General features: G+C 42.4%; 1 protein-coding gene and 1 pseudogene across 2 annotated transcripts; both read right to left on the bottom strand.

Moving 5' to 3' along the window:
• Positions 1 to 379: 379 nt before the first annotated feature.
• LOC150064501 (large ribosomal subunit protein eL38-like) lies at positions 380 to 7278 on the bottom strand (annotated as a pseudogene).
• A 779-nt stretch (positions 7279 to 8057) lies between these two features.
• LOC150064500 (U7 snRNA-associated Sm-like protein LSm10) lies at positions 8058 to 10875 on the bottom strand. Of its 2 annotated transcripts, XM_090331157.1 has the most exons (2): positions 10608 to 10875; positions 8058 to 8323 (listed from the first exon to the last, which is right to left on the bottom strand). In XM_090331157.1, the coding sequence occupies exons 1-2, from the start codon at positions 10844 to 10846 to the stop codon at positions 8167 to 8169; spliced, it is 396 nt and encodes a 131-aa protein (XP_090187283.1). In that variant the 5' UTR covers positions 10847 to 10875; the 3' UTR covers positions 8058 to 8166. The 2 variants fall into 2 exon arrangements, with proteins under 2 accessions (XP_090187283.1, XP_090187284.1); XM_090331158.1 differs by lacking the exon at positions 8058 to 8323 and having other exon boundaries at positions 10366 to 10875.
• Between the last annotated feature and the right edge of the window lie 252 nt (positions 10876 to 11127).

Below are 11127 nucleotides of genomic sequence, written 5' to 3'. Positions count from 1 at the left end.
GGCCAGTGGTTTTTAATTGGGGGTACAAACATTTGGTCTTTTTCTGAGATGGCCTTATTATCTTCACCTTGCATACCACAGAAACAAAGTTCCTTCTTCGTTTCAGTGTTGTTATTGTTGTTTTCTCCAGTGCTGAGCGTTGCACTCAGGGCCTGAGCTCTGTCCTCAAGCTTTCTCAAGGCTAGAGCTCTACCACTTGAACCACAGTGTCACTTATGGCTTTTTCTATGTATGTGGTACTGAGGAATCGAACCCCGGTCTTCGTGCATGCTAGGCAAGCACTCTACCACTAGGCCAAACTCCTAGCCCCGTCTCAGTGTTGGTTTTTTTTTTTTTAATTTTTCAAGATTTTAATGTACAGTTCCAATCTGTGTCTGGTTCATTTTAGCTCCTTCACCACCAAACCTGGAAGCAGGGACTGCTTCAGTTTTTCAGCCTTCTCCTTGTCTGTGGTAACCAGGGTGTACAGGTATCTGCTGCAGCAGACCTTGAACTTCATGCTGTCTTTGTTTGTTTTTCTAGATCTTGACAGACTTGGCATCCTTCTGCCTGGCCGTGAGCAGAAATTCTTGATCTAGATTTTGCGAGGCCTGGCGCTGGGCGGCCCGGGCCTGAACCAGCACAGACACTCCCGTCCCAGTGTTCTTGATAGGAGTTGTCAGGCCTTTTGCTTTGCGAGTCATATGCAATCCATTTGCCTGTGCTATTGAAATATTTTTCAATCTGCAGATCACTTGTGCTTTTCTCCAATGCTGTCCCGAAGGCTGCAATCAGCCACCACTCAGTTTGTGCCTCAGAACCTCCTGGCTGTCTTGTAAACCTCAGAAACAGGAATTTACTTGTGACAGGGGCTGAAGATAACATTTGCTGTAGACAACTTCTTCAGATTGTCCCCAGAGGTTCAGTCTCAGGATAGAAAACCATGAAGACAAAAAAAAAAAAAATAAGTCCAGCTGAGCTTATTTATGATACCTTCTAGAAGAGAAAAATTAATAAAAGACTTATAAATTAATGTTTTGTTATGCCTATATAAACAACCAGGCATGCTTGTATGCTTTTCCTGATTAGACTAGATGTGATCTATATTTGGGGGGCTTAAAAGTCTGATAAAGCTGGGTACTGGTGGGCTCATGCCTGTAATCCTAGCTATTCAGAAAGCTGAGATCTAAGGATCATGGTTCAAAGCCAGCCCAGAGAGGAAAGTCCATGAAATACCCTTATCTCCAATAAAGTACTAAGAAAAAGCCAGAAGTGATGCTGTGGCTCAAGTGGTAGAGCACTAACTAGTCTTGTGCACAGAGGTTTAGGGACAGTGCCGGGGCCCACAGTTCAAGCCCCTGGACTGACAAAAAACATGTCTGATAAAGATTTATGGATGAGTATGCTGTCAGTAGAGTTTCTAGTTCTTTATAAATGATTTCTTGTACAATTTCTTAGTTTACCAATTTTCTATGAATGAGATAGAAAGACCCAGATTCTAATTTATCACCAATTCCTTCTGATTTCCTTGAGGCAGAAGGAAAGTAGAGGGTACTGAGTGGGGCCTGGAGTAGGGGAAGGGATTCAAACTAGGAAGTTGAAGAAGGAGAGAAATTTATTTTGGATTTCAGAAATATGGTTCAGGATACTGGAAAACAAATGTCGTTTTCTTTTTATCTTCTGCTAGGATGTGAAGAAAAAACTATTTCCACCTGTGCAACTTAACTCTTAGAAAACAGCACAACCCTGAAGAAGTATTAGCTCCTAGTAAAAATAATTACAGGTACATTAATGTGCTCTGTCTACACAAAAATATCTATCATTCCAAGCCAGGTGTGGTGGCTCACACTTGTGATCCTAACTACTCAGGAGGCTGAGATCTGAGGATCAAGGTTCAAAGCCAGTCCAGGCACAAAAGGACCTGAGACTCTTATCTCCAATTAATCTCTAGAAAACTGGAAATGGGGCTTGGCTCAAGGGTAGGGCGGTAGCATTGAGTTGAAGAGCTCAGGGACAGTACCCAGGTCAAGTTGAAGCTCTATGACTCAAAAGAAAGGAAAAGAAAATTTATAATTCCTAGCTTATTCCTTTTAGCATTGTTCTAAGAAATTACAAACAGAAGAAAGCAGAAAGATGGTTTGTTCTCCCAGAATTTCACAGCCCCCTTTTGGCCATTCTTACATATTAATTCTTAAATATTTTCATGTGCTTTTATTATGATTATTAATTCATCCCAATGAATATCAGTCATTTAATAATCCATATGATATGTCCGATAATAAGGTAATGAATATATTTTGTTTAAAACAAATAAAATGATATGGAAGTGTACTGCCAAAGGAAGCCCCAAGCCGCAGAGGGCACGCCCTCTGGTGGTCATGCCTCTTCCTGACGGACTGTTTGACTCTACCCTCCCACCCACCTGCCACAGGATGGGGAGGACTATGCCTGGAAGTGTCATGATAATGGAGGAAAATGCCAGACCCTTGGCATATGCACCTCATGGAAATTCCTGGGAAATAAAATACAGGAAGACAATATGTTGAGAATGAACTTTACAACCTGGCGGCAGGAAGGGGGAGAACTGGGAGTGGGAAAGTAGGAGAAAAACAAGGGAGGGGGTAACAATGTTTGGCAAGAAATGTGCTCACTAGCTTACATATGTAACTGTATACCCTCTGTACTCACATTGACAATAAAATTAGATTAAAAAATACAACCAAAAAAACTTGTAGTAAGAGCCAATTTTAAATGACGAAGGCTCTGTTCAAAGATTTTGAACCAGATCTTGCCATAGGCCATTTGGTTTTGGTTGTACGTTTTAAATCATATTCTCCTACATTTTTTTAGTAGCTCAGAACTAAGTTTTGTTCCATTTCTGATAATAAGAATTTTATAGTTATTTTAAGTTGCTACTTCCTTTATTCTTAAGGTAAACGTTCAAGTGTGTTGGGTGGATATAGTGTATGTACTTCATTCTCCCTAATTTGGTTTCAAAAGGTTTCATGAAATGTATGTGCAAAATGCTTGTTATTTCCCTCTATTGTCACAGCAATTCTGGGCACAGTCTTCCAACCTGGCACAACCTGGGTGAAGCAGGGAGCAGATAGCCACTTCTGCAAGGGAGCTGCAGGACTGAGAGCTTCTGCTCTAGAACGCCACACTTCCTATCTCAGCTACCTACCTACATGCAGACTACAGAAACTCTCTTAGCCTTGGTTTTATAATCTGGAAAATAGGCATGGTTGTTGTGAAGAGCCAGTGCTTAAAAGTTAGCTGCTATTATTATTGCTACACTATTATTTTTAGCCACTTGGAAGATATCTTTTTTTTTTTTTTGCTCAGGCTAGCTTTGAACCCTAATCCTCAGACCTCAGTCTTTTAAGTTATGAGGATAACCAATATGAGTCACTGGTACACAGCTGAGGCTTTAGTTTCTTAATAAGAATATTAAATATGAAATGAAAGGACCTCCAAGATATGGAAACAAGAGCCATATAAGGTGTGACTGTTGTTCTTAATGTACTATGTTATTTCTCATCTTACCTTGTTATCTGATATATTGTATGTATGTTTATTTGTTTATTTGAAATAGGATAGGGAAGGGGGAAAATAAGATGGGGGGTGGGGGAAGGAAATAGGGACAAAAACATGAGAAGGGGTAGCAATGATTTTTAAGAAATGTACCTTCTATCTGGCAAATATAATGTAACCCTTCTATTAATTACAATAAAATATATTAAAAAGAATATTAAATATGGCTAAGTGGTAAACTTCTGATTTGATGGAGATGGACTGTCAAATCTTCTTGGTAGACACTGTCAGTGAAGACTTCAGCAAACACAACTTTTATTCACAAAAGTTGGGTAGCACGTGATTGGGTGACTAAACGTTAGTGATGCTCAGGCCGGAAGGTAGAGCTGGGGTATCGAAAGATCTTACTAAAGTTCTCAAAGAAGTCTGGTGCTAATTGAGGGTCATTTCTTTAATATTTTCTCTTTGACCTCTACCTTAGTGTGTCCTTTGGATACCACCAGGAAGGATTTAAATCAGCTGTTTATTAGCATGTGCTTCCTTCCCATCATGCCTTTCTCCCCAGTTATCTTTCTGTCCGTGTCCATATGTAGAAGCCACCTCTTTTTCATATGGCCTGGTTGTGTACAGTCAGCTTATGGGAACGGGTTTTGTTTGCATTTATGTAAGTAAGAATAATCTCTTTTGTAATCACAGGGAGAGACTTTGTCCCCACTAAGCCCCTCTCTTACCACACCTTTCTAGGGAGCCTTAGGTAGTGTCTCAGCTTACAGACCATTGGTCATGTTTTACATGTTTTACATTCTGGAGATTGCTATGTTGTACAGGTTCTAGGCCTACAGAAGCTTGCAAAGACCAAACAAAATCACACCCTTCTGCAAATCATTCATGTTAGTGTACGTCTGAGGAGTGAATAGATAGCTTCAGTCAGCCTTCCTTCCCTTACTGGGCTTTTCTGGCTGCTGGTCAATTCTTTATTGTCCTAATATATGTTCTCTTCTCTCCGTCAATCTCTTCCCAGAGGACAAACAGATGAATAACCTTCAACAGGGCCACTGTTTTTCTGTCACCCAGACAGACTCCTCATGTTATTTTGCTTTATGATTTAAAGACATTCCAAGATTTTCAAGGAAGCATGTAAGTGAGTTTGTTTTCTGGGGGGAAATTTCTCAATCTCTCCATGGGAAGCTGATCCAGTCCCACCTTCAGTCCTTCATGGACCTTGCTGATGCTCAGAACTCCTAGAGAGTGAAGAAGGATGAGTGGAAGAATTTGTTGTTGTTGGCTCAAAATGAACAGTATATCTGACACGAACCCCTGGCCATGTGGCTGGTCTGAGTCCCTGTTCTCATCTGGGACTGTGCTCTTTTGCATCTATATAGTTGGAAGGAAAAGTCTTGTCAAAGCTGCTTTGGTGGACTTGAGCTGCAGTCCTTGGGCTGGTCATTTGTCAGCTCTTTCCGATTCTCTGAGCTGCTCAGGTGTAAGCTAGATCATCCTCACACTGCTCCTACACTGTGGCTACCCTAGCTAGTTCATCCTTCCCCTAGTTCCCAGTGTAATGGCGTCCAGGGCTTCACCAGGAGGCATACGGTATACACAGAGTGAAATCATTCAAAGGAGATTCAATTACCAAAGACCAATATGAAGAAGTAGGGGAACCCCAATGGTGAAGGAAAAAAATCCAGGCTGGCAGCCACAGAGTTGCTACAAGGTAAGGGGAAGGGAGAGAAGGGGAGAGAGAGTCATTAGGAAGAGTGAGTTCTTTCAGTCTCCTTCTAAGCCTCCATGAAAGAAGTAATAATCTTTGTTGAGTCCACAGCCAGCCTGGGGTGTCTTTGTGGAGAAGAATCTAGAAAAATAAGTAACGTCTCTCTCCTTTTTTCCCTCTCCCCTCTCCCTCTTCCCTTCTCCCCGTCTCTCTCTGGCCTCCTTCCAGGTTTCCCATTGGAAGATGGAAGCCAGAATACCTGGAAGTCTGCTGATATAATTTCTACTGATAAGTCTCCTGGCCAGGAAGAGAACCGAATGGCAAACAGAAAATATTAGACATACCCAGGGTCCCTGCAGTTCACAAAGATGACAAAACAAGTCCCTGTTTTGGAAATTGACTTAAAATTTAGCAGGTGGCACATGTGTTGGCCACACTGGATATTCTCTGTACCTACTGGCATGTTGGCTTTTGTTTTTGTTTTGCCTTGATTTCTTGGGCTTTTGGGGGCCTTTTAAATGCTGAGATGATAAGCAAGACCCAATATGCCTGGCTGACATAGTGTAAATTATTTAGAAGAAAAAAGTTCATTTTTCCTTACAATGTTGTTCCTGAGCAGATCAGGGGCTTTCCCTTTTATGAATTCAGGCCTAGAACCATAAAGCAGGGCCTAGGCTAAGTGTGTGTGTGTGTTTTTTTTTTTCCAGTTGTGGGGCTTGAACTCAGGGCCTGAGCCCTGTCCTTGGACATTTCTCAAGGCTAGAGCTCTACCACTTAAGCCACAGCACCACTTCCAGCTTTTTTTCTATGTATTTGACACCAAGGAATCGAACCAGGGTCTTCGTGCATGCTAGACAAGAGCTCTATCACTAGGCCAAACTCCCGGCCCAAGGCTAAGTGTTTTTTAAAAATTTTTCCCCACTCTTGAAAAAGGGGATGAAAATGCCTACTTGAAATTCTAGGTTCTTTTCAAAGTCTGCCCCCCATAAGCTCTGATTCCTTAAAAATCTGAAGACAGTTTAATAGAAGCCAGAGGTGAGTTTCTTTTTTTTTTTCTTTTTTTTTTATTGTAATTAGTAAAAGGGTTACATGATATTTGCCAGATAGAAGGTGCATTAATTCACATACATTGATACCCTTTCACATGTCTTGGTACCCATTTCCCTCCCCCCCCCACACCCCTCACCCGTCTTGGTTTTCCCCCCTTCCCTATCAAATTTCAAATATCCAAATACAAATAAATTCAATATATCAGATAACAAAGTGAGATACTATACCAATATGAGATAACCAAGGGACAGCAAAGGAGATGAGAGACAGCATATGGCTTTTGTTTCACTATCCTGGAGGTCCTTTCAATTAGCTTCACATTATATGTCCTTATGTATCAAGATTTTGCTCTATTACAAATCTCTGCTAGTAGAGCCCAAGGTTTCTACTGATTATGACGAATGAGGGAAACCATTGAGCCTAAGTTCCTTTGAGTCTGGCTTACTTCACTTAATATGATTTTTTCTAAGTCTTTCCATTTCCTAACAATTGGGGCGATGTCATTCTTTCTGACAGCAGCATAGAATTCCATTGTGTACAAATACCACAACTTGTTGATCCACTCATCAACTGAGGGACATCTAGGTTGGTTCCATATCTTTGCTATGGTGAATAGTGCTGCAATGAACATTGTTGTGCTAGTGGGTTTAGTATGTCCTTGTTTCTGGGTGGTTGGGTAAATGCCAAGTAGTGGAATTGCTGGGTCATAGGGGAGTTGTATGTTTAGCCTTTTGAGGCACTGCCACACTGCTTTCCATAGTGGTTGAACGAATTTGCACTCCCACCAACAGTGTAGTAGTGATCCCTCCTGGCCACATCCCCTCCAGCATCTGTTGTCATTCGTTTTCCTGATCCTGGCCATTCTAGCTGGAGTGAGGTGGAATCTTAGAGTTGTTTTGATTTGCATTTCTTTTATGACCAGAGATGTTGAGCATTTCTTCATGTGTCTATAGGCCATTTTTGTTTCTTCTTCAGAGAAGACTCTCTTTAAGTCTTTGGCCCATTTTTTAATGGGATGGTTGTTACTTTGGAGGTTAGTTTTGGAGTGATTCAATTTTTTGAGTTGTTGATATATTTTAGATATGAGGCCTTTGTCCGTTGTTTGGTTGGTGAAGATCTTCTCCCACTCTGTAGGCTTCCTGATTAGTTTACTAGCTATGTCCTTTGCCATACAAAAGCTCTGCACTTTAATGCAGTCCCACTTATCCAGCCTTTCTCTGATTTGTTGTGATTCTTGGTCCTTATTAAGAAAGTTTCGACCTGTGCCAAGGAGGCCTAGTGTATCTCCTATTCCTTCCTGTAGAGTTTTCAGTGTGTCAGCTTTTACAGAGGTGAGTTTCTTATGCTCAGCTTCACTATTCTAGGTACTAGTAAGTCTCAAGAGGTTTTGTTGTTGTTGTTGTTGTTGTTGTTGTTGTTGTTTTGTTTTCGTTGGTTATGGGGCTTAGACTCTGGGCCTGGACACTTAAGCTCAAGCTCCCTGAGCTCTTCAGCTCAAGGCTACCATGTTACCCCTAGAGCCACAGCACCACTTCCATTTTCTAGTGGCTAACTGGAGATAAGAGTCTCACAGTCTTTAGTGCCTGGGCTGGCTTTGAACCTTGATCCTCAGATCTCAGCCTCCTGAGTAGCTAGGATTACAGGTGTGAGACATGTCACCAGCCAAGTCTCAGGAGTTTTTGTTTTCCAATGACTTTCTGACAAAATTCAGAGCCAAGGTATGCATAATCTCAGCTTTTTGGGCCTTGACTACATCTTTTCATTCCACAGCATCTAGGCTGAAAGTACCAGACTGCTTTCTGGCTGGCCTCCAACGCTTCTTTCTGTCTTAGTTCTGCTAAACTGGCTCTGGTGGTGAGAGTTCACAGCACACTTGGTCAGGCAGTGTTTGCCTACACGATGACTGAAAGTAGTATCACCAAGTTTGCTCCAGTATGGTCTGGCCTGTCAGACCTCATTCTGTTTGTCTTTCTCCATTGCCTTCTGCACTGTTTGCAAAGGGTTTCTTCATACTTGATGCATTTTCTTCTTCCAATGTTAAGTAATGTCCTAAAAACATATGATATTAGCCAAGTTAACATCATAATGACTGTTAAATCATAACAAGTCCTGTCTGTTTGTCCTAAGCAGGCCTCTCTAGGGTTCTACGGTCTAATCAAACTGAGTTTAATTATCACTCCCCGACTCTCCACACTGGAGACGGTTCTTAACCTGAGCTCTTTCTCCATGTGTACTAGCTACAGGCTATTCTCAGCTAGCCATCCACCTATTCCCCCCCAGGTCTGTGAAATCCCTGGAGCAATGACATAGGAATTTTCCAACTGCTTTAATAAACAACTGAGGTCACCCCACCGGAGGTCTGTGTGACTGCACATGCAATTTCTAAAATATAATCTCTGATGTTTAACTTTTTATGTTAGACAGGACCGACCTTTATAGCTGAGGCTGGCTTTGAACTGATGCTTTTCTAGTGTCTAGACAATCTCAAATGTGTGTGTGTGTGTGTGCGCTTGCGTGCATGTGGTTTCTGTCTTTGCTTGAGCGTCTTGAAAGCTAATCCAAAAGTAAAAGACTTATTTCAGGTATTTATTTGTGAGGTGATACCTAGAAATATGGGGACAGAGTAGCCAATGAGACACGAAAGGAAAACAAGTTAAGATCTCGATAATGATCAGTTCTGTCATGAACACCAGGGTCCCTTCCTACTAGAAGGCTGGAGAAGGGCTCTGGAAAAGTTTGCAAACACACCCCACAATTGTTCCTCTGAGGAAGCTGCGGTATTTATCTTTAGACTCTTGCCCCTCTCAACGGTTTGAAGGTGGATCCTGGGTTTTAATCCTTTTTGACTCCTAGCCATTGTGGTCAGCAGGCTTAGATGTTCCTACAGACAGAGAGCAGCTATGGCAGAGAAACCCAGCTCTTCAGTGACAAACGGAATGGTCTGCCCTGATATTGGACCTTTCAAACTTAGTTGATCATTTTCCTCCCTAAAGCATAATTTTCTAATGTTGTGGATTTTTTTAAACTTTTTTTTTTTGCCAGTCCTGGGGCTTGAACTCAGGGTCTGAGCACTGTCCTTGGACTTTCTCAAGGCTAGAGCTCTACCACTTAAGCCATAACACCATTTCCGGCTTTTTCTATGTATATGATACTGAGGAATCGAACCCGGGTCTTCATGCATGCTAGGCAGGTGCTCTTACTGCTAGGCCAAACTCTCGGCCTTTATAATTTATTTTTTTCCAGTCCTGGAGCTTGAACTCAGGGCCTGAGTATTATCCTTGGGCTTTCCTTAAGGACTAATGCTCCACCATTTGAGCCAGAGCACCACTTCTGGTTTTTTTTTTTTTTCTATGTATGTGGTACCGAGGAATCAAACTTGGTCATTGTGCATGCTAGGCAAGCACTCTTACCACTAGGCCAAACTCCCAGCCCCTGTGGATTTTTTTATTAAAGAATTTACTAACATTGATTTTTACATCATATTTAAATGACATGTTTAACAAACAAGTATTCAAGAAGGGAGTCTATATACAATCACAGGCTCTTAATTTTTAGAACATAATCAAAATTAAGGGTTTGTATATCATAGATTTGTATTAATCAAACCCTGTGGATTTTTTTTTCTTGTTTGCATCCAAGTTTGGTTTTATGAGATGAACACAATTGCAAAAGGATTTTTTAAAAATCTTTTGACACATGCCCTAATTCAGTAAATTACAGATTCCAATACAAATGATCAAAAAAGGGGGACTGTCGACTACCCCAAGGCCACAGGCAGACAGATAGGACTCTGAGTCTCAGGGTGAGCCTTGGAGGTGGACCCTATGAAAGGCAGCTGTGAAAGATGGTATCTGTTAAAGATACCAGGCTCTAGGCAGAGAGAGATGGCGGGGTACTGGCTCAGAATATAGGTGGACCTGAGTTTGGAGCTTGGTAGGGGGACAGCCTCATTTAAGTTTTTTTTTTTTCCCCTGGCTGTTGGGACTTGAATTCAAGGCCTGGGCACTGTCCCTGAGCTATTTTGCTCAAGGCTCGCACTCTACTACTTTAGGCACAGCTCCACTTCAGTTTTTGAGTGGCTAACTGGAGATAAGAGTCTCAAAGGGACTTTTCTGCCCAGGCTGGCTTTAAATCACAATCCATAGATCTCAGCCTCCAGAGCAGCTAGGATTATAGGCATGAGCCAATCAGCACCCAGCCTTACTTAAATTTTTTTGAGGGAAATTCATGCCGGCCTTGGCCTTTGCCACCAAAGTTGCGCACACGATGGATGATTTGTAGCTGATGCTCAATGGTTGCGGTGATGTTCACGTCATCTGGGATGTGCACATACCTCACATTGCGGCCTGTCACAAAAAGGTCATCCAGCTCAACCTGATGTCCCCAACGATCGGTGTAGGTGACCTTGGCCAGGCGGATGTTCATAAAGGCATCAACGTTGTCGATGCGTCCACGGGCCACACTCTCATCCCGCAGGTCCACAGTGGTTACTTGGCCCTGGAGGCCCTGTAACAGGATGATCGGGCTGTTCTCTGAGATAGTACGCTCTTTCAGTGAGTGGCTCAGTGCCATTCTGCCACATGAGCCAGATGCTTGCCACCGCGCAGCAGAATTCCTTCCGCTTTCCGGTCTGGGGTCGCCGCCGAAGCCGCCAACGCCTAGCCGAACGGCCTCCCGCCGCCCCCGCGAGGAGAAGCCATGGCAGCCGCGGCCCCGCGTGCGAGAGCCACCCTGTGGATTTTTTAATGTTAAATTTTGAATCTTTGAAAATTAAGTTGCTTTTTCCATCAAGTTACTTCTAATTGTGGATAGGAGAGAAAGGGAATATTTGAGAAGAGAATCTTGAGTTGCCA

Source organism: Megascapheus bottae, chromosome 4 (assembly GCF_031878675.1).
Source record: "Megascapheus bottae isolate mThoBot1 chromosome 4, mThoBot2.hap1, whole genome shotgun sequence".
In the NCBI taxonomy this organism is placed as follows: Eukaryota; Metazoa; Chordata; class Mammalia; order Rodentia; family Geomyidae; genus Megascapheus; species Megascapheus bottae.
The sequence above is the reverse complement of the archived record's forward strand: the minus strand, read 5'-3'. Positions and strand labels throughout refer to the sequence as shown.